Source organism: Lissotriton vulgaris, chromosome 1_1 (assembly GCF_964263255.1).
Source record: "Lissotriton vulgaris chromosome 1_1, aLisVul1.2, whole genome shotgun sequence".
Classification (NCBI taxonomy): domain Eukaryota; kingdom Metazoa; phylum Chordata; class Amphibia; order Caudata; family Salamandridae; genus Lissotriton; species Lissotriton vulgaris.
Genome location: NC_141685.1, coordinates 1,706,546,534 through 1,706,569,939, shown reverse-complemented (window position 1 = coordinate 1,706,569,939; position 23,406 = coordinate 1,706,546,534). Strand labels below are relative to the sequence as shown.

Below are 23,406 nucleotides of genomic sequence, written 5' to 3'. Positions count from 1 at the left end.
TCAGCCTATCTCAGCGCGACTCTACGCTGACCGACCAATCTCAGCGCGGCTCTACGCTGACATATGACAAACTAACCAGTCTCAGCGCGGCTCTATGCTGACGTCACTCGTTCCCTCTGCAGCAATTCTCCTTCTGTCTCAACTCGTCTCACTATCTTGCATGCGTTTTCATTCATACGCTGAAAAATGACTACTTCCGTCCAAGCGATCACTTTTCTCTGACTGTACGGCCACAGTCTAACTGTAATTGTCACCTCAACTGACAAAACGCCTTCCCTCACGGTCAGACGATCGCCTCAACTGATAGGTTACTTACACACATTAAACGTACGACCAGCGTCCGTTACTCATACACTCACTCTTACGCTCCCCCTATCATCGGTCTGTCGGGCGATCAATGGTACCTCATGACCCCCTTTCAATGGTGAACAACTACTCTGGGTGTTCGATACACCCGAACCACTTAAGCTCTCCTTGAACTTAAGATTTCATCCGGTTGCGCGCGCTCACAACCTTCCCTCAATCACACTACAGGCATTCAACTCCGCTTGACATTACAACACAAGTACAACATAAAATACCGCAATCTTACAACGCATGACCCTTATACTCACTCTCGACCGACTCTGCTGCTTTTCTCTCGACACACCGTCAGCACCTTCTTCGGCAGGGATTCTTCTTCTGGTCGTCGATGACTAGGGACCTTGGGGTAATCTAGACCTGACCTAGGTTGTCTTCCTCAAGAAGAAAACCATCCTCTGCTACCAACTGCGGGGAATGAGATTTTAATATCAATTTATGATCAATTTAATAACTTATCTCATTCGTCAATTTTGGATCGGTTTTTATCTGTCATTGAGTAAAAGACAAACCCCGTATAGGTTAAATTAACCCCATAAACTGACACAACTCTGAAGGACCACTGACAACTGATGAAGTTTAAAAGTTTTATATAAAATCAGAATTAAGTTGCATATACAATCCTCTCAGGATGAGTTTCAATAAGTATACAAAAGAATACAATTAAAATCAATTCCAGATCTCCAGATTAAAGCATAGATACACTGTGGTCCTGTCGCGTCATCTACAGAAAGAGAAAATTAATCAAGTTAAATCTGTCCCTACTCTATACTACGTGACATCCCTACTTCGCAAGTTCCTAACCTAAAAAAGGTGTCAGCAGTTTGACTCCCAAAGAAGTTCAAACTCTCTTAGCCTCTAAAGGTAACTTAGGTTTAAGAAGCAGTACCCTTACTGCCTACCCATCCGCTCACTAAGGGTCCTCGGCCTACTGCTCTCTTGCGCTCTGATCTCTCTCAGCGCATCTGCTCAAGTCATCTACGCTTCGCCCTTCTCTCTGTTCTCGCTCTGAGCAATTAGCTATCTTATCCCCGGGGTGCTGTCCCTAAAATACACAATCACAGTGTGGGTGGAACGCCCCTTCGACGCCCACCACGGACTTTCCCCATGATCTCATTCTTTGCTCTTTCCATGGCTTCATCTCTTTGGGTTGTTCGTTAAGTTGACCCTTCTCCTTAGACGCCATCTTCGTCTTCTTGCTGGTGACTTCATTTGACATTAACTTTGACACTTTCGGAGCAAAGTCTATTACCTCAACATACCTTTAGTTCTTTACGGCTGTATTCATAACCTTAGTTGGTCCTGTGAACGGTCATTTCTAAACAAGGCTCAAATTCCAAGCGTCTCTTATCACGTTTAAGCCATAAACTTCGTCCGGCATTGTCACCTTAAATCTAGAAAGAACTAGACTCCTTGGCTCTCACGTTCACAGCAAGGCTATTCACGACTCCTGTGAGCCCACTAAATTACATACAGCGGACTACCCTCCTGCGAACTCTCGGTCAGTTAGGTTAAAATCACACATGACCTAAACCCTTCTAACATTCTTACAAGAAGCTTTCTACACAGTATAACCTTTAACACACATTTATATATAATCACATTTAGTAAATCCCTTACGTATAATTGAATACATTCTACATAGAATATAAATTACATAGAGTATAACTTTATATTCCCATTGGTTACATCGCCGTGTATGTTCTCTGCACATTTCTCCATGTTACATTTCACGCCGTTTCTCCATTTGAAGTTACACACATACATGAATTCTACTTTGCACGTTCTACATTTCGTAAGCATTTCTACACATTTCTACATTAGCCCACTACGTATACGGGCCTTCTAAATCTAATACATGTTCAAGAGTAAATACAGTTACATTTCCTATATTACCTTGATAACATCGGTTAACTTTATGCTATAAGTGTTAACTTCATGTTACGATATACATTTCATTCCTACGTTATACGATATGCTTGTAAATATAACTCGGATATGCGTTTTATTCAAATTGCGCTCTCTCACCATGCACTTCTGATCTTTTCTTGGGCTGGCACACTTTTGGAATTCTAATCCAAATGCAAGCACCCTTGCTCCATGACGCAAGGGTGGCTACGTTGTGGTTAGAGTAGCTTCTGTTAAGGAAGGAATAACTCCCAGTAGAAAAAAATATTCCCCAAGACTATTCATAGAATCTCAGAATGCAGCACACATGCAAGAGATATGTTACACCAGCCTCAGGTAGGTGCACCATTTTGGAGCAAATCCAGGTTTAAAGACTTTAATAAATCTTGGTTTGTGACAAAATCCATGGTTGGATGCTCAGGGAAACCTGTAGTGTCTTGTATGTAATTGTATAACGGGACCTGTCTGGTCCATGAAGCACTCCATAGGAGTGACGTAAACGTTGGAGTGTGTCTCGGTATGTTTAAATAAAGTTGGTGATGCATTTGCGAGTTGGTTAAGGGTTGCACACTGAAGAATAAAGATGTGCAGTACAGAGCGCCTTGTGTGGTGTAGTCATTTGCATGCTATTGGGCATGGGAGGACGCTACAACACCAATGGAACAACTCACCGACCCAAGGTAACACAAGGCACAGCTAAGCACTGCTTGACCTTACTTTAGAAAAAAATAAACTAATCCATCAAGATGGGCTTTGTGTGGCTTAGGAAAGTCAGAAATACATTTTGCCTCAGGCTGCATCAAAAAAGTATTGCAACCCCAAAGCAAAATGTTAGGTAATCTGGGGTGTCATTTATAGTTAGCTTTGATGTTCATATCAACAAAATACCTTTCCTGTTGTTGTTTGACTCCTCCTTTGAACAATTTTGTATGTGAATTACAGGAAAAACTGAAAGGGTCCTTTTCCATATATTTAAATATTAATGACCGATAAATAAATACATGTTTAGATTTGAAGATCCAGGTTCGAAAAGTAGAACATCATTCTCTTTGACAAAGGAAATACTGGAGGTAGTTATAACTAAACTTTAGGGGGCATATTTACAAGGACGGAGTTAAACTTATCGGCGCTTTAGCGGCGATAATGGGCTTGATAATAGGCTCTTGAGAATTCCAGAGAATTCCAATAGAAGCCCAAGTTTACACCAGAACATGGGCTTCTATTGGAATTCTCTGTAATTCTCAAAAGCCTATTATCAAGCCCATTATCGCCGCTTTAGCAGCTGTTTTCTGCCGCTAAAGTGGAGATGATTTTAACGCCGTCCTTGTAAATATGCCCCTTAGTCTTGCAACTCTCCTTCATTATCACCTTCGACTGTAATATAGGTTCAAAAAGGTTCTTGGAGCATTGACGACTTTTGTGGGGTGCAAAATGTGGAATGAGATGTCAGCCATATGCCATTAGCACAACAGAAATATTGCTGCCTCTTTGCTTTGACTGGTGGCCATGCCTGCAATCCAGCTCTAGCTCCGTGTCTGCCCTGCTGTTTCATTACTGAGGAATTTTCTTGCCTTTAAAGCTATAGACGAAAATAGTATTAACACACAAAATTTAAAATGTAGATTTGTAAAAAAATAAAATAAATCATCAAGTGTAATTTTCATGAGAAATGCTACTGTTTGGAGAAGGCTGCAAACTATCTATGAACCGAGTCACAAAATACACACTAATACCTCTTCCTTCTTCCAAATGACATGAAGTAATGGTAGCATTTTTGCCCTTTCGATGAACTTACCTGTATCAGGGTCGGAGATCATGTTAAAGATTTTACCAGGTTGTGAGTCAATATTAAAGCATACATCCATCTGGCTTTTAGGTAAATGGACGATGAAGTGCGGATCACCATCAACTGAAAAACAAATATAGTGTGTCGAATCTGTTATTAAATGTATATGGTAATGGTACACTACTGTTGAATTTATTCAGCGTAAGAGGGAACATTTTGACTAGCCAGGCATTAGTTACTTGCCTCACATTATGATAAGAAAAAAAAGAGTCGGATGACTACTACGTATTCTGGATTTGCGAGAATATTTACCACTGTTTTCCCTCTAGTTTATAGCTTGTTATAAATCACAGCACACAACATTGCTAAGCAGGAGCAATTCTAGCACTATTTACACAAATCACAAACTAAAAAATACACAAAAATATGTTATCCTAATAAACCATAAAATGTGGTTTCGTGTACGTGTGAATGACCTAAGGATCTCATATAATGTTTGGCAGACAGCCGGTAGCCCACTACAGTGGCAGAGGAAGTTACCTTCTCTGCCCTGGCAGATTAACTCCTTCTATGTTTAGAGATCTCCGCTGGCCTGGCACATATCTCTGTGCCATCAAAGTAGTTGCCACCACAGTGGCATCGATTCTTCTTGCTGGTGCCATGTTTCATACAGCCGCTCAAAAACCTTTTGTTTTACAAAAACAAACTCCCAAAGATGGACCTGTCTGAGGCACTTACATCAACAGCCCCAAGTCCATTGAGCTGTTGGTGTAAGGTTTCTGCCAGCAGAGCTGGTGGTGGCACCGCACACACAAACGTGACGGTGCGCCTGACTAAATAGGGACTGTCAGTTTGGTGGACAGTGTTCTCTGAAATGTCTGTGGAGAGGTACTCAGTCCACCAAACTCTAAATAAAGTCATAAGTGTCTTAGTTATTGTAAAGTAGGTTCATAAAAAGGCTCACAAACCACACTGAAAACAGGCCAAGGATTCATGGTAAACAACCTTTACAACAAAACTTTTACCACGCAGTGCCTTTACAAGGCGGTATTTACAACGCAAACCATTACAACGAATTGCGCTGGGGGGCGCTCTAGGATAGGGAATAAGTTTAATTTACTATCCAACACCTTCCCTAGTGTCCACGGGGACTGGTGTTGGAATAGTATTTAAACTTCTCACTATCCAGCACCCCAAAGCGCTATGCGTTGTAATGGATTGCGATGTAAAAACCGCGTTGTAAAGGCATGCGTGGTAATGTCATACATCCAGGATTCATGTTTCTGTTCCTCTTATGCGACTGTAATTCAAGAAAGATGGATCTGGGAGAAGTTTGCTCTTTGAATACAAGGGGCAATTTAGACAACAGTGAACTTCAAGTTGGCTGCCAAGTACTGATGGCTCAATCTGCATTATTTGTATTTCTTAGAAACAAATACCGAAAATGAGGATTTGTTTTTGAGAAACAAAAAAACAATGTCCCTGAGGCGCAGGAAGTTTTCTTCCCGAGTGTAGGGGTTATGGAATACTTTTTAGGTTGCCTGGTCAAGGGTTTCCAATGGCAGAGATAGCTGAGCCTCTGCTAGTCGTTTATCCACCTTCAAATGTGGTAGGGGAAGGGCAACTGTTCTTGCCAATTACGGCTCTTCCTCTGCTAAATCTTAACTGAAATGCATAGAGAAGGGGCTGAGCATCAGAGTGCTAGGGTACAAGGTTTATATAAAGATTAGGAAGATTAGGAACACAGTAACTTCAAACCTTTCAAAATGGGGATGGCTCGGCCACATGCTTTGATAAGACTGGACAATCCCATGCTTCAATGCTTCGCAGTGTTACACAATATCGGTTTAAGGTGGTTCTAAACAATCTATATTTCGAGTGGCTTCAGATTAATTTCTGCAGTTGTTACAGGAACAGATGTTGAGTGAATAACTCTTAAGACTTTGATGGTTAGCTTTAATTTTGCAAATATCAATTGAGATTTGTCTTACTGCTGTATTGTCTGAAGCCAGTAGTGTTTACTATGCCTTTGATGAAGTCTAAACATTGATAGAAAATATATTGTGATGACCTTTATGCCATTTGCAAATCTCTTGTACCAAAGTATATGTGAAGGGGGCGATTACGATGTTGGGTGGAAAGTCTCCTCCTGACAGGCGGATTTTCCTCGACTGCGTCGGAGCCCTTCTGACTGACTACGTCGGTTTACATTCCAGCCGACCGTTTACGATGTTCGAGGTCCAAAGGTAAACTGCATGGTCTTTTCAAATCGGTTCCGACAGGTTCTCGGAGAATTTGTGTCGGTCGGAGCCAAATCGCACACCCCTATGGACAGCGTTTCCGACCTAGGGATAACGATGTCGATTTCCAACAGCCTTTCCGTGCAGGACTGTCCGATACGAAAAGGCTGTCAGAAAATGACTTTGGGGGCCCCTAGCAGGGCCCCTTTTATCTTGCGACCTCCGTTTGGTGGCCGAGAAAACCCTGCACTGTGTGGCAGGCACCAGCAGGGTGCAGGGTTTTACACACACACCACATTTCCCCATTGGAGCCTGTGTTATGGCCGGTTGTCGGGCATAACACAAACTCCCAAAGGATACAATGGGAATCCGACCGAAAATTGTTCAGTCGCATCGTAATTGGGTGGGCGGACCTGCCGACCATGAGTCTGTCGGTCCCGATTCTGAGTCAGGCGGAAAGTTTCCACTCGACATCGTAATGAGCCCCAAAGTCTTTTAATTGTATCAGATGGCAAATTGCCACAGAGTTCTGCACTCCAATAAGGACACGCTTCCTCTCTCATACCCTTGCTACATCAATCCGAGAAAGCATTGGTTGAGGCCAATTATCTTACACTACAGGATCTAATAGAGTGAAATATGGCTGTCTCTGCTTGTATCAAAAGATCACTGTTACTGCACAGTATGTTATATCAAGAACTGAGGGTATCCAACACTAATGGGGACTTCTCAATTGCCCCTTTGAATTAGTGTTTGGATCCTACAGATGAAGGCTATAATTGGCGATTATATTGGACAGAACATGCACAATGGTGCACAACAGAACAGGCTATTTAATCTCAGTATTGATGCACTCATCTCAGTTTACAGTCCTGTGAGTCTTTCTTATTTCTAATTCTACTTCTACTTTTTATGGGGACTTGTTGGACTTGGGACTTTTTGGCAGGTTCACCCCTAAGCTTTTTGCCTTTAGTCTCTGCTATAGTAGTAGTGATTTTAGGCCTCTGCGCACTTTAGCACTGTGGCCCAGTGTAAAGAGCGTGGGTACTCGGAGTGTGTGCTGAGAGTGGCCTGCCCTCCCATAGGAATGCATGGGGGATATGTGTGCCCGTGGTAATTCCTGATATGTGGGGAATGCAAGGTCGAGTTTCGTATGTGCGAACTCGGGATAATAAATGTGCACAGATTTATTGTGTCTAGTGTAGAAGTGCCACTTTTAGAAGTTGGCATTTCTGTGCAGTGAATGTGAATTGGCTGTCTGGCTGGTGATTGGCTGGAGCTGGCTGGTGTGCCTGACTCCAGGAGTCAGGGTCGGTCTGCCCGGTGGTGAATGGGGAGATCTACATGTTGATGGCAGAGAGGTGGTGCGTCTGATGTCCCTGATCTGTCTTGTGAATAGGGAGAGGGGCTGAGCAAGACAAAGTGCTCCAGAACCAGTTGCATCTGGTTCTCCCCTTGCCTACACTGCTACAACAAAGGATTTCTGTGTATAAAAGAGGGGCTGTCACCCCAAGTAAATGTTCTTGTTCTTTTGACTGGAATCTGCCAGGGGCATGCTGCTGCTGGAGCTCAGGGAAGGCTTGCCTCCCTGGGTTCTGCCCAGCCCCTGGATGCCTGGAGGACTTAATTCTAGGGCCCTTCTGCCTTGCCCTGGAACCCTTTTGGCTTTACCTTTTTCCCAGCTCCCAGGACCTTTTGCAGCATGGGAGCGCTGTATTTTACTTTGGGAATGCTGGCCTGGTGAGCGCTTGGTTTTCCCCTCTGGGAGCGCTCTATTTTTACCCTGCAGTGCTGGGCTACAGAGTGTGCGAGGGATTCCCCCTGCCTGGGGAACCCCCCTCCTCGTGCTCATTTCGGATGCCCTTCCCCGCTTATTTAATTTCTTTTGTTCGCCGGTGCCCACCCTGCTTCAATTTAAAATTAATACGGGTGCCCACCCCGTTTATGGGAGCCAAAGCGGGTGCCCACCCCGCTCCTAACTTTATTGTTGTCCTCTCGAGGGAGTCTACCCCTCATATCGCCGAGAGAATCACCGCTGCGGCCCCCAGGAAGTCAGGCATCCTTGCCCGGGATGTGCCGCGCACGCCCCGGCATCCTGGAGAGACGCCGCGCCGAGCCTCGTGGGCTCCGCACTGAGTCCCGGTCCCGAGATGGGGGACCGGGTGAAGCTGATGTGCGAGGCTCCCATGACCAGGGAGAGCCCCGCGTGCCGCCGAGCCAGGAGTCTTCCCTGCCTCCGTGTGGAGTCTGGAAGAGCCGGTGAGTAAATCCAGCTGGGAGTAGTGAAGTTGAGGCACCCTCCCGGGTGCTCCGACGCCTGGCCCAATTGCTTACTCGGGCCCAGAGGGGCCCATACTTCATTGTTTATTGTTTAGGGGGTGTGGTGTCGGGGTACGTAGTCGGTGCCCCCCCTCGTGCCCACTACTTGGGACATATTTACTTAAAGGGCCCAGTGGGGTCCTCAGGGGTCAGTGATACCCCTGTTTGGGCATATTTGACTTTTAGAGCCTAGCGGGCTCCAACAGGTGCATCATTATTCATTTTCCAAAGCCTATGAGGCTCCCACAGAGAGCATATTTGTTTTCAGAGCCAGATGGCTCCCACATGTGCAGAATTTACCTCATAGCCCCGCGTGGCTCCAACGTTTGGCGCATTGTTATTCTGAGGGCCAGTGAGAGCCCATGCCACAGTTTTAACTTCACAGCTGCCCAGCAAGTAGTGGGCAGCTGCACAGTTTAGGACCTTTCTTTTAGGGGGATATGTACTTTGAATCCAGGAGTGAGACATATTCCTTTGCCCTCATCTCTGCCTGCACAGCTGCGCAGCCCTTAGTACCATCTTTAACGTTTAGGCCCTTCATTGAAGATTCCCAGCTGCCCAGAAAGTAGTGAGCAGCTGCCACGTTTAGGCTTGCGCCAAGTGCGCCCCCCGTGACAGTCGCTGCTTAGGCAGCAGCCCTGACTTTGGACAGAGGGCATTTGAGCTCCTTAGAGATGGCCAGTTGGCCCACGGGACTATTAGGTTTTGTAGGGCGGAAGGCCCTTTAGTATAGGTGCTAGGAGGTGCCATGTTCATAGTATGTTTTATGCACCTTGATTTATGCATAGATGTGCTTTAACACTTATTAGGTTTTACCTATTGTTTTATTTCTCTACTGTGGTCTAGGTTTGATTTATTCCCTACTGCAGGTTATGTTACTAAGTTTCTTTCCTGCTGCAAGTTATGTTTAGGAGTTGTGGTCTATTAGATTTAGAATTATGAGATTGGCCCAGAATAAAGTTCTCGCCTTATGTGATACTGTACCTGTTATGGTTTATATTACAGGTTGACGCTGAGTATAGTGTCTGCCAGTGATTGCTGGCTGTGTTCTGAGTTTATATATATTCTTACTTTTACTATTCTTTACTAAGTGCTAATTCTGACAGTGGCCCACGTGGCCCTGTCACGTGTAAATAATCCCTTGTAAATATTGCCCGTGCCAGTTGGTACAGTGTATATTGTGTGATTACTATCTGATGTGTTTTTATTATAATACAAATGCTATTTTTATATAACCTTGTGTGGAGTTCCTTTTGTGGTGTGCCTAGTATGTTGTTACTGTGTGTGTTGTGCAAATGCTTTACACATCGCCACCAAGATAAGCCTAGCTGTTCATACCAAGCTACCAAGGGGGTGAGCAGGGGTTATCTTTGGCGTGTAACTCCCTTACCCTGACTAGAGTGGTGGTCTCTGCCTGGCTTTGGCACAAGCCTTAGCCAACCATAGATCCCCATTTCTAACAGTACTCTTTCCTGGCTTAACTGCCACTATGAAGTCTTCAAAGTATGCTCTTCAGCATTACCTTCCACATCGAGCAGGGGTAAATGGCAGCAGGGGCGTCGTTATGGGGTGGGGATTAAGGAGGGGATGTTGGTAGGTTATGGAAGGGCAGTGTGCCATGGCATTAGGGAGCATGCCCTGTCTGAAGAATAGGTTGGGCAAGAATGGGTACAGAGGCATGGTTGCAGTTGCTGTTGAAGCTTCAAGCGATTTTACCTGCCAGAATTTCCAGATAGTAAAATATGTCCAATGTTCAAGCACCCAGCGAAACCAGGTAGGTTGAATGCCAAACATTGAGAAGCCACAGAATACATTTCTGTGTAGGGAGGGAATCTTCCTCTGTGGTAAGGGTTGCTCCAATCTGGTAGTACCAAGTTTTTATTTTGTTTTCTGCAACGTTTAGGAGCAGATCAGCATCTTTTGGTTCTGATTTGGTCTCCAGCATAAGCATGCTGGATTGCAGCCAGGGAATGGAAAGCTTCCCATTGGAAGTGTTGAACCTCGTGTTGCCCCTAATATGTTGCAATCTGTTAGGCCTGCCGTTAGTTATGTTCTAAGGTGTAGAGTTAACACAGAGAACGCTTTGCTTATCATTTGTTTAGAATTGTTTATTGAGGAAGTATTTTTGAGCAGACCAGTTTGCATGTAAAACATTTTTTTGTGGGACCAAAGTGCTACACTTAAAACATACTCTAGAACCAAGCATTGGACTATCATATTTCTCAGTGAGATTAACTATTTATGGTTTTAACTTTTTTGATGGGATTGCTAAAAGGAAGCCTTCATTGCCTTTCTATTAGTTCTACTATTCTGTTGATGGCAACTGCTATTTTTCCAGAAATCATTAATTGAGAACGGTATTTGCTTCTGCAGCAGATGCTGCATTATGTGGACAATGCTACAACCTTGCCTCAAGATCACCCTGACCGTCTCTTCAAGATTTAGCCTGACCTTGATCATTTAGTTGATCGTTTCTCAAAGATCTATGTTCCGGGTCAAAATATAGCTGTGGACGAGTCTCTGCCCATTTTCCAGGGCCTTTTGGTTTTCGAAAAGTACATACCCAGCAAGAGAGCACATTAGGGTATTAAGCTGTATATTCTGTGTGACTGGTTATGTGCCACTAAATATGTGGCATAATTGTATGGGTACAGTATGTACACAAGAAGGGATTCTTCCATTGATGCCCTTGGCTGACTTTCCACTTGTGTGGAAACTTGGCAGAGCACTTTTCCTAAAGGTTACCATTTATATATGGGCAATTTCGACACAGGTGTGCAATAATTTAAAGAATTCGTTCAAAGTTAGCAAGGTGGCATGTGGCACAATCTACTTTAACCGTAATGGTTACACTAAGGAGATTGTATTTAAGAAACTTGAAAGGATGCAGAGCAATGCTTATGTAGTAAGGATCTACCTGCTTTGAAATTTTCAGCCAGAAGAGATGCCCACATGCTCGCAACTTTTCATGATGTAAGCACTTCACCTGTGACTGTTTGGAGTAAAGTAGCAGGAGTGCACAAACCTGTATGCATTCTAGACTACCAGCACACGGGAGATGTAACTAAAGTAGTACAAAAGTTGGAGCCAGCCTTACAATGCTGCTCGAAATTTGCTGTTCATTTGTTTCAGTTGTCATTCTTAAATGCTTATGTTGTTTTTAAAGATCATTCTTCAGATTATTGTGTACAGTTTCAGCTGTCTGTAATAGACAGCCTTGTTACAGTAGAGCAAGTAAGTGCTCCTAGAATTGGACTAGTTGAGGATGTTGCTAGTTTGAAATATTGCAACTTTCATGAATACATTTCTCCAACACCCAAAAAAGACTTTCCTTGTCAGAAATGTGGTGTCTTTGTTTGAAGATGAGTATGAAAGGAGAGTTGTATGTACTGCCCCAAATGGCCTTCTAATCCTGACCTAGGTGTGCCCACATGTTTTGAAAATGTACCACATGCAACTCAAGTATTTGGAGCAAGCATAAGTGTAAAGGGCAGCTGACTATGGTCTGGATGTGTATATATTTTCTGTTTAGATTCCTAGTTGACAGTAGTGTGTTTAGTTGCCTCTGTTGAGCATGCAATCATAGATGGTATTTTCATATTCTACCAATAGGTGTGTTTTTTTTATTTTGAAAACAAAGTGCTATTTTTAATGGGATTTTTTTTTTCTTCATGTGTTTTGTGCGTGTAATCTCCCCGTTCTGGTAGTAATTTAGAAATGAAACTGGTATGGAGCTTCATGATGATGTTTGAGTGGTTTGTGGTTGACTGCAGTATGTGTGTGTGGTGGTGGTTGATTGCCAGTGTTTGAGGGCTGGTGTTTAACTGGCAGTGTGTTTGGGCTGGTGTTGAGCAGGTGGTGTTTTTTGACTCACATTTCGCAGACAGTGTGTGTGGGGACTAATGTTTGGCTGGCATTGTGTGTGGACTGGTGTTTGGCAGGCAGTGAACGTGGGGACTGGTGTTTGGTCGATGATATGTATGGATTTGTGGTTGACTGGTGGTGCGCATGTGTGTGTATTGGCAATTGGCTGGCGGTGTGTTTGTAAATTGGCTGATGTCAGGGTGATTAGTGCTGTGACTGGTGTGTCAGTCATATGGGTGTATGAAAGTGACGGGTCTTGAATGGCGCTGTTTGGTGAGGTGAGTGTTGTATTGTGTTGGGCTCACAGCTGGCAGAATGAATTCTTTTCTGTGTGTGAAACATGTGAATGGCCTGTAAAGAGGTTGGTACCTTGACGTGGCCTTGCAACTCAGTTGCTGTGAATCATAGATTCAGTATTCAGAATTTACAATTATCTTATCAACAATGATTTCTGCGTATTCATTTTCATGAACTCATTTGTTAATAAAATGTATATTTTTCATTCACTCTCATGCCAAATTTATGAGTGTATACTTGAATAGTGGATGGGTGCTGGACTTGGCCCTTTTGGCAGGTTCACCCTTAAACTTTTTGCCTTTTAAGGTGACTTGGTGTTAGCTGTTTTTGGCTTCTGCGCACTTTAACACTGTGTCCAAGTGTAAAGTGCGTGCGCAGTCTGAGTGCGTGTGGTGAGATTGGCCTGCCCTCCAATAGGAATGCATGGGGAATGTGTGTGCCCATGGTAGTTCCTGATGTGTGGGGAGAGCAGGGGCGAGTTTGGTATGTGCGAACTCGTGAGACTAAATGCTGCGCGATGGTGTGCGCAGATTTAATGTGTCTAGTGTGGAAGTGCCACTTCTAGAAGTTGACATGTCTGTGTAGTAAATGTGAATGGACTGTCTGGCTTGAGATTGGCAGGAGCAGGCTGGTGTGCCTGGCTCCAGGAGTCAGGATGGGTCTACCCTGGTGGTGAATGGAGAGATCTACATGTTGATGGGAGGGAGGAATGAACCTGGGACCTGAATAGGGCTGGGCCTTCGCTCCACAATGCTGGCTCCGCCCCCTGTGCTGCGTCTGATGTCCCTAGCCTGTCCTGTGAATGGGGAGAGGGGCTGTGCACAACAAAGTGCTCCAAAACCAGTTGCATCTGGTTTCCCCTCAACCCTGACTCTTGAGACAAAGAAAATGTATGTATAAAAAGGGGCTGTGATCCCTTGTAAAGTGTTCACTCTGATCCTGACTTAAGGGGGGGGGCCTGCTGCTGCTGCTGGGCGCCAGGAGGTTCCGCCACTGGGGACTGCCTCCCTGCTGGAGGGTCCTGTGAGCTGGCCCCTGGGCCCAGCCTTTGCCCCCCTGCATTCCTAAAGGAACTTGTCCTGGACTTGAAACTCTAGGTTTTTGTAGCACCTGGAAGCGCTTATTTGCATCCTGAGAGGGGCAGAGCTTCTAATTCCCCCAGCAGCATGGGGCTGCGATCAATTTACAGAGGAAACCCCCGGGGTAGGGATCCCCTGCAAGGGCTTGGATCGAGCGGGTACCGACCCCGCAATTTGGTTGATTTTCAGCGCGGGAGCCCACACGCGTATTTGCAGTGCTATGTACCCCTGGCGGGTGCCCACCCCGCCAGGGACTTTGCCAGTTGGTGCCTCGCGGGTGCCAACCCCACACATCTTCCGTTTTTGATGGTTGTCTTTGGTTACGGGTGCCCACCCCGTCTTGTATCTTGATACCGGGAGCCTACCCCATATTTATTCCCGAAGTAAACACCGCTGCCGGCCCGGGAGTCCCAGGAGCACCGCGCCGGCTCCCCGCTGACGTCAGAGGGGTGCCGCGCTGCGATTGGTGCTTGCACCGGGAGTTGCCCGGCAACAGAAGAAGCCAATGCCGGAAGCCGACGGGAGCCCACCCCGCGCTCCGGTGCGGAGAGAGAGGTGAGGAAGCGCCTCTACGTGCGGAGGAGGACGGGAGCCCACCCCGCCTCCTCAAGAGACTGCCCAGAGCCTCACCGGCTCCATCGAAGTCCCGGTCCCGGAAGAGGGACCGGGCGAAGGTAGAGCCCCGCGTGGAAAGGCAGAGCCAGGCGGGAGCCTACCTCTGGTAAGTGGACCAAAGACCCCAGAGACTTCGCTGTGTAAGGAGGGGGCTCCCTATGGAATGAGGAGAGCCCCGTGTGCAGCTTCCGCCCGGGCCACGTCAGAAAGCCCCGGTAAGTGAGGCAGGGCTGGGGGGTGCGCCGCGAGATCGAGTATTGTGCCTGATCGAGGCACCAGTCAAATTGCCCCTCAGAGCAGCTCCATCTTGCAGCGGGCCACTCCAACGTTGTAGTGGCATAGCTGTACTTAGAGCCCACGAGGCTCCATCGTGTTTTGGCGGTATTTGGTGGTAGAGCGGCCCCGGATGGCAGCGGGCAGCTCCTACATTGCTCAGCAGTGTTGGCAGTAGAGCCCCCGAGGTTCCCACGGTAATTTCAGCATTTCTTGGTTGTTCAGAGTCCACGAGGCTCCAGTGTGGTGTGGGGTATATTTGGTTTGGAGCCCACGTGGCTCCCACAAGTGCTTGGGGGCATTTTGCTGATTAAGGAGAGCCTGGAGGCACGCTGGGGCCAGGATCAATTTCCCCAGCTGCCCAGCACTTAGTGGGCAGCTGCAACGTTTAGGTGGTGCCCTGCGCATTGCTGCATTTGCAGCTTGTAGACCGGACATTCTGGACTAAGGGTATTTGAGGCCCACAATAGGCAAGTTGGCCTGAGGTCAGTACCTACTGTGATGCTGCCAAGGCGACTGGTGATTTGTGGTAATGTTGATCGTTACCTGATGCCTAATGTGATTTATGCGTAATGTGCAATGCCTTTATGCCTGTGATACCTATAACTGTGATTTAATGATTAGGAGGTTATTTTGCCTAGGATAGGTTATACTAGTGAGTTTGTTTCCCTGTGTGATATATGCCTAAGGTGGTTAGGATTGCGTAGTGTGTACCTACCTTTTACCAGTGGTTACTGGTTGTGTTCTACAATTTTTATTTTGTGCTACAGTTGTTCTAAGTGCTATTTCTACTAAGTGCTGATTCTGACAGTGGCCCATGTGGCCCTGTCCTGTGTAAATAATCCCCTTCAGATTTTTCTGACTTATTACTGCCAGCATGCACACTGTCTGTAGGGAAAACCTACAAAACCCAGACATTTCTAAAAACTAGACACATTTTACCTGATAAAAATGGATCCTCACTTGTGTGGTTGGGCTTGGCACCTGTGACATGAAAGGGGCCAAAACGCAGTGTGGTGACATCAACAATAGGAATAGCTGGATTAATTGGGCCCAGGCTTTGCCGCCACCTAGGGAACCTACTGAACGCAGACATTTCTGAAAGTAGCTGCCACCTGTTTTTTTTTCTAATGCCATATGAGAAATCATCTGTTATATTGATAAAGACATTTGATATGTGGGATGTCGTGTGTGAAGTGAATTTAATATGTTTTGAGGTTTTGTGTAGATGTGTGAGAAGTCACAAATGTTTGAGCTGCTCAATTTCACAATTAAAACCATGCCAAATTAGTGAACCACAACTCTGGTCCGGTTTAAAAACATAAAGAGAAGAGATTGGGGCTGAAAAAGGGCCTGAGCTGCAATGGTAAATTTCCTGCTGCTACACTTGAATTGGAGCAGCAACTCCTTATGTTTTCGTATCAGCTGTACCTTGCTTTATCTCCTTTACTTGCTTCAGTGCAAACAGTTGGAACTTGTAGGGACAGGTGGAGAAAATGAAGCAGTCTAGCAGTGGACATTGTGTTTTCCCACTGCCATTGGGAAAGCAAAGAAGATAGGGGCATATTTACAAGCCTGTATCGACACCGGACCATCACTTTTTTAGATGTTCCTGTGGCGCTAGGGGCCTTACCTTATTCACAGTTAGTGTTAAGCCACTAACTGTGAATAAGGCACCCTTTCATGCTATACTTAGCGTAAAAGGAGTGAACAATGGGTGTTGCAGTGGATGTCCTGGCGCAACACCCACTGATTTTTACACGGCCCCCTATTTACAAGGTTGGAGTAAATCTGAGACAGAGCCAAAATTAAGACCAAGGAAAACCTGGTCTTAAACATGCGAAACAAGGAGAAATGCTATATTTCTCTTCGTTTTTGCTGTTTCTATGTGTGCTGCATTGTGCAGCACACATAGAAACAGCAAAACACCATGTATGATTGTTTATATGCAAGAAGGTGTCCCTTTCTGCACATAAACAATCATTAAAAAAATTACGAGTTACAACTTCTATTTGTGCTGCACAAAGCAGCGCACATAGAAGTTACAAATCACCATTTATTGATTGCTTATGTGCTGGAAGAGACACCTTCCTGCACATAACAATAATTCCTGCAAAGCAGGGACCCTTTCCCGATGGGGCAAGGGTGCCTGCGCTGGCGCTAGGCAGCTAAATTTAGCGACAGTGCAGGGAGAAAGGCAGGACTGCACATCATTTTGTATATATGGTGCAGCCCTGCTTTTCTAAGGTGACAGAGTGCGGTGTCAACCTTCTTGGCTTAACGCTACTCCGCCATTTTAGTTGTAAATATGCCCCATAAATCTCTGCAGTTCTCTGAATCTCTGAAGGGACTTAAGGCAGCAGGGATGGGTGTAGTGTAACTAGGCTAACATCAAGCAAATAAAAAAAAATTATCCTTCATTGTGAAGTAAAAATATGAAATTACCTTATGAGGGTGTAACTAAAACATTGCCCTTCCTTGGTTTTGTGGCTTATAGCAGCAATGTTACTGACTGTAAATATTGTCTCCCTGCACTCAACACAACCTTAATTTATCCCTATATTTTTTCATTAATATATATCAAATCTTTTTATCAAGGAGAGGAAGCACAACGACCAGTAGCGGCCCATATAGGCCGTGCTGCCAGGCGGTGATGTCGGGTGGGGGAAGGGGCAGGGTGGGGATAGTAAACACTCGCATACGGATGAATGCAGGTAAGTAGACATTTAAATCAATAAAATGAATTTCGTTGCGCTGCCTGCATCACATTTGGTGAGGCAGGTCGCGCAACGAAATTCATTTTATTGATTTAAATATCTACTTACCTGCATTCATCCGCATTCCGGTGTTTACTACCCCCATCCCTGCCCCTCCCCCGCCCAACGTCATCGCCAGGCAGCATGCCCTATAAGGGCCACTAAGTACAATGACTTGCAGACACCTTGCACTAGCATTTGATTATTATGAGTAGCACTACTTTTTCACATACCAATAACAATTTTTCTTTGTTGTCCATCGATGAGCACAAATTGAAAGGAAAAACATGATTTCATGATAGAAAAAGAAAACACATTTAGATAAAATAGATGCCTACCATTAGTTGTCGTTTGTGTGAGAGCCACAGGATTCTCAGTTGTACCAATTGGAATCATATCTGTAGGGCCCTTCAGAAGTTGATGGGGCGTAGTTGGTTGCATTGGTGATAATGTTGGAAAAGGTTGAGGTGTATATCCAGGGTTAAACTTTGTCCCAACTATTGAGGTAGCTGTAATGAAAATTATACATATTTCAGTTATAAATAAAAATCTTATATTCACTGTGGATGATCACAATGTGCAGATCACTCTTCCAGTCCATATTTTGAACTGTTCCATAAACCACACAGTAGAAACGGATTTCACTCTACATGAATTGAATCGATATTCCCATCTTTTTCAAGATGAGCATTCAAGAGGACACTAGTGAAAATGTTATAGGTACATGAAGCAAAATAGTAATAATTGCTGGTGCCATCTATGAAATGCAAAGACTGGCTCTGTCAATCAGGAGGCTTAGAATGCTGGCATTTTTTTTGGTTTGCCTGTATTCCTGAGGTCAGTGATAGGGAAAGCTCACTTCTTGGTCTGTGGTGGGGTTACAATATAATCATGACTATCGATTTTAGTAGTAGTAATATTGTTACTTGAAATATTTTGTTTTTGTTTTAAAGATTATTAATACAATAATTCACATACAAATGTTTCTGAACAAATGTACCTTTAATTGTATTGCATGTCAGTCCAAGACAGAATAAGCAAGTGCCTGGCTAATGTTTTACTAACCCAGCTTGAGAACTGTGCACATAAGGGCCTATTCACAAACTGCACTTTGCAATGCACTTAGTAGTGCTGCAATAGTACTACTTAAGAACTACAAATGCTATTTGCAAGCCTACATGCAAAGACCTCCGCGTCTCCTATATTTTCTATGTAGAGTTATTTGCCCCAGTTGCGGATGTCTCTACACATGCAGGCATACGTTTTGTTAAAAATGTAAGAGGGACCTTCACAAAGGCTGAAATATGGGGAATTCTCACTGTAAAATGGGGGGGGGGGGAACGAGCATTAAGCAGAAGGTATGTGGAAGGGTTAAGGTGGGTTTAGGGATTGGCATGCAAATACCAGCACCCACCCAAAAAAGGGAAAGTCTATTGCTAATCACATACTGCACTTCCAAAGTTAAAACAGCCAAAATGGGCCCATGGGAGTCAATCATGTACTCCATCCCATCATTTAAGTAAGTCCAGCACCACACTTGGCCACTCACTTGTACTGCAAAACTCCCTCAAATAACGGAGACAGGGGTGTAATTCCTGTTAGGAAATACTGTTAAAAATACCTATTTTGAATTTCAAATTACACACATACAGACCCACACATATATAATAAATATTTAGTATTAAAAGTAATATTCAATGTAATTTTTTTATTGAACCAATTAATATTGACATTTTGGTATGAAAATAATGAAATCAAACTTTCCAACTTTTATTAAAACGAATTCATAAGTTTTAATTCCCTTTACTAAACTATAATAAAATATTGAAAGGATAGTAAAGATGGTTTCTTTAAAAGATGTTTTAGAAAACAATAATCATAACTATAATTAATATTTATTAAGCACTTAAATTGAGTTCTAGATTAGTCATGATTATTTCATGTTATTTACATTTTTATTTCACATTAAAATATGTTTATTATTTTTTAATGAAATTACAATTATTATTATCTCTCTGCTTTACCATTGTGAGATCTGATGGGGTGGAGTCAAATACGTCTACACCTCACAGTAAATTTGAAACCTCCATGTGGCTGCACTCAAACCAGGACTGGCACTCACCTCTTCATGAGCACTTCAGTCGAACACAGCGGGTACTGATGGCCAAACTTGTTTGGCCATCACGTTCATAGACCAGTCTCTTCTAAGCTGGCCAGCAAACAGCATATTACTGCAAGGGTCAGCCTCATCTCGAACCATTATATTCAAAGCAACCTCCATGTGGCCACACTCACAACAATACTGGCACTCAACAATAGCCTTTATCAGACCACAAAACATTGAGATGGCTACTGAGTCTGATTTCACCTGAACCCCTTTATATTGCTACTTTACTTAAAAAAGAACTCAGAAATTCACTGAAAAAAACAAAGAATAAAGTGGCTTCATAGTTAGGTCTGTTAATAATATCTTACTTTAAAAAAACTCAGAAATCCATTGAAAAAAAATGAAGGTTAAAGAAAAGTTAAAGTGACATTATAGGGAGGTGAAAATACCAGTTAAAACAATGTTTTTTTAAAAAAAAAGCACTGAAATACATCAGTTTTAGGGAAATATTTAATTGAAGTAACTATAACTCGTTCCCTCGTCAGGCACTGCTTAAGATCCTCATTGTTGACATCTCAAATTACATCAATGACAACATCACTGGATGACTGAACATATAAGGGCGGTAGATAATAATGACCTTCATTTTCGCACCATACATTTTAGTGAAAAACACTGTAGTGACAGAAACCAACTCACTTAGTTTGCAGTAGAACAGATCCCCACCAATAACAAAGGGGGAACTAGTGTACTTACCTTCAGAAGCAAAGACTCCAGGTATATTATTGATATGGAAACCAGGGTCTCATCGGGATGGAATAATAAGGAAGAACTGAGGACACACTAATACCATTGAGGAATTTGTTTTGGTTCTTGATTATGTCCTGTGCCTGGAAAGATTGTTTTCATTTGTATAACATTTTTCCCTTTTTGATTCAGGAGGAAAGGCTGGGAATCTGGCCTGAGATATGGTGAAATCCTTGTGGTTGGAGGCCCCTAACCTTTTCCTCAGATCCAATCCGGGGTCCTGAAATATTTCGTCAGAAAGAAATTTGATTTCTCTGTGTTTATAAGTCCCTAGATGGATGCACATGCCTGCAATACGTTTTGTCACATAATGAACCGTTTTTACCCACTTTTGTTTTTTCTCAGATCCATTCCAGGGTACTGAAATATTTCTTCAGAAAGAAATGTGATTTCTCTGTGTTTATAAGCCCGTAGATGGATGCACATGCCTGCAATATGTTCTGTCACATAATGTACCATTTTTTAGCCACTTGTGTTGCATTTTAGATTACTCTCACTTTCATGATCATTTTATATTTGATTATTTGATTTATTCAACTTCCATTGTCCACTGGGAGTGAACTATTTATTTGAAAACTCTTGTACATCGTTGGACTATTTACATTGTGGGAACTTGAGGTGTGTAATGACATCTGAATCAGTTTGATTGTGGGTATAGGGTTATTAATTTCTTAATGTAAGACTTAGAATGAATAATTATATAGACCTCCTTTAATGTGAATAGGACTGTTATGGCTGAAACATTTTGAAGGTTTTGTGCCTAATAAACCTGTTTTTCAACCAAAATCTCCCCTGAGTGAGTGCTTTCAGAGCTTGTTGGATTAAGGATTTGTCAGACTGACGCACAACTCCAGACAGAGTGCTCCATCTCTTCACGCTTCTTTTAAAGAGAGCCTCTGGTGGGTAAAATCCCGGGGCGTATCACAAATAAAGGAATGGGGCGCATGGGTCCCACTACGAGGATTTAATGAAAACCTGGGGGGGACCACCTCCTGGCGCATTTGTTTTAAATTATGCTGGTGTGCCCACACGGCAACCCATATACCTGGGACCTCCAACTACCCAGGTCTTTGACAACTCTGAAGGGGGGTGTGCAGACCCCCCCCGAACTCATCGGGACCATCACCTCCCTAGGAATCACTTATAAATGGAGCAAGGTTGCCACACAGACCTCATCTGCACTCCAGGGACCACCACCTCCCCAGGGCAACATTTTTAATTAAAGAGGGAGGGGGCACCCATGTTGGTTTTGGCTCCTGGAGACCACCACCTCTCCGGGGTGGCCCATTAAATTTAAAGAAGGGGGCCACGGGCCCTCCTGAAGCCAGTAATGACCCTGGAGACCACCGCCCCTATGGCCAGCTCATACTATGTCCTGGGTTGGCTACTCCTGGTACATAGCAGTTTGCTCCGACTTGGCGGGAGCTTTGACAGTGAATCGTGGGCCCGCTTGCTGAGAGCTGAGGTGTCCTCTGTTTCCCTGCCCTCAGAGATATGGGCAGGGAAACAGAGGACAATTGCTTTGACACACAGGGAGCGGAATGTTTAGCAGCTCCCTGTGTGTCAAAGCAATGCCGGCTCGAGGGGGGGAGCCAGGAGGGACCATGGGGCATTTAGGCTGCCCCTGTGATCCCCAACGAAGATGTTGGCACCCAGGGCCAAAATCGTCCCGGTGATGGGGACCAAGTGCAATAATTATTTTAAAAAAGGCTGGGCCCCGATGGATGAGGTCCCTGGGTCCGAAATCAAATTACAAATTGAAAAAAGGAAATTACAAATTGAAAAAAGAAACAGCTGGGATGGGGTCCCAGGGGCTGAAGTCGGCCTGAGAGCGGGGCCGCATGGACCCCATCCGCCATTCCTAAAAGGCCCTGGGGGAGGGGTTCACAGGGTCGAAATTGGCACAGGGAAGGGGGCCACATTCCCCCCCTTTCCTACTAAGAGCAGTACATTTGAAAAGACAAATGAGTGCCGGCAAGTTGCTGGAGTCCCCGGCCCCTTTCACCACCACTCTGCAAACGTGCCTCCTAGCACACTACTAATTTGGGGATAAAGTCTTCCTGGGTCCTGAGGGTCTTAAGGGACCAACTACTCCTCATGTTATACAAAGAATAGTCTGAGCACTCAATGTTACCTCTAGTAAGTCCCACAAAGTGGGATTACTGAGAGATCATCAGAGGCCCCACGCCTTTCTCCTCCACTATGCAAACATGCCTCTGGCACACTACGGGTTCGGGGATGGCGCCTCCTTGGATGCTGAGTGTCCTTGGGGGTCAACAAGTCCTCCGGTTACCTCCACTAAGTCCCAAACAGAAGGACGGCTGAGAGGTCGTCGTAGGCCACGCCCCCTTTCTCCACCGTCTGAAAACATGTCTCTTGGGGCACTACTGGTTGGGGATGAAGTCTCTTTCACTGCTGATGGTCCTTGGTGGCCAACAAGCCCTCCTGTTACCTCCAGTAAGTCCCACACAGCGGAATTGCTGAGAGGTCACCTCCACCACTCTACAAACACAACTCCTGGTGCACTACTGGCTGGGGTATGAAGTCCCCTTGGATTCTGAGGATCCTTGGGGGCCAGGAATCCTCCTGCTACCTTCAGCAGCGCCCACACATAAGGGTTACTGAGGGGTCTTTCAAGCCACACCCCCTTTCTCACCACTCTGAAAACATGCCTCCTCACACCATACTGGTTGGGGGATGAAGTCCCCTTGGATGCTGAGGGTTCTTCAGGGCCAAGAACCCTTCCTGTTACCCCCAGGAGGTCCCACACTGCAGAATTGCTGAGAGCTGGTCGGAGGCCGCCCCCCCCCTCTGCAAACGCAACTCCTGGTGCACTACTGGTTGGGGATCAATAAGATTGTCAGCATAGTTACTATTCCATAAAATACAAAGGGAGAAAGCATGTTATAATGCTAAATGGAAACAGGTTAAATATATACCTATATTTCACCCTCCCTTGCTAGTAGGTTATTGTATAACTACAGAAGGTCTCTTA

General features: G+C 44.6%; 1 protein-coding gene across 1 annotated transcript in view; it reads right to left on the bottom strand.

Annotated features, from left to right (window-relative positions):
• The window catches only part of ITIH2 (inter-alpha-trypsin inhibitor heavy chain 2), a 271,633-nt gene that overhangs the window by 42,443 nt on the left and 205,784 nt on the right, over positions 1-23,406 (bottom strand). Inside the window, exons 16-17 of the mRNA XM_086918960.1 lie at positions 17,836-18,006; positions 4,064-4,177 (exon numbers count right to left, since the gene is read on the bottom strand). Of these exons, the coding sequence (XP_086775086.1) occupies positions 4,064-4,177; positions 17,836-18,006 (285 nt within the window). The remainder of the gene's footprint in view (positions 1-4,063; positions 4,178-17,835; positions 18,007-23,406) is intronic.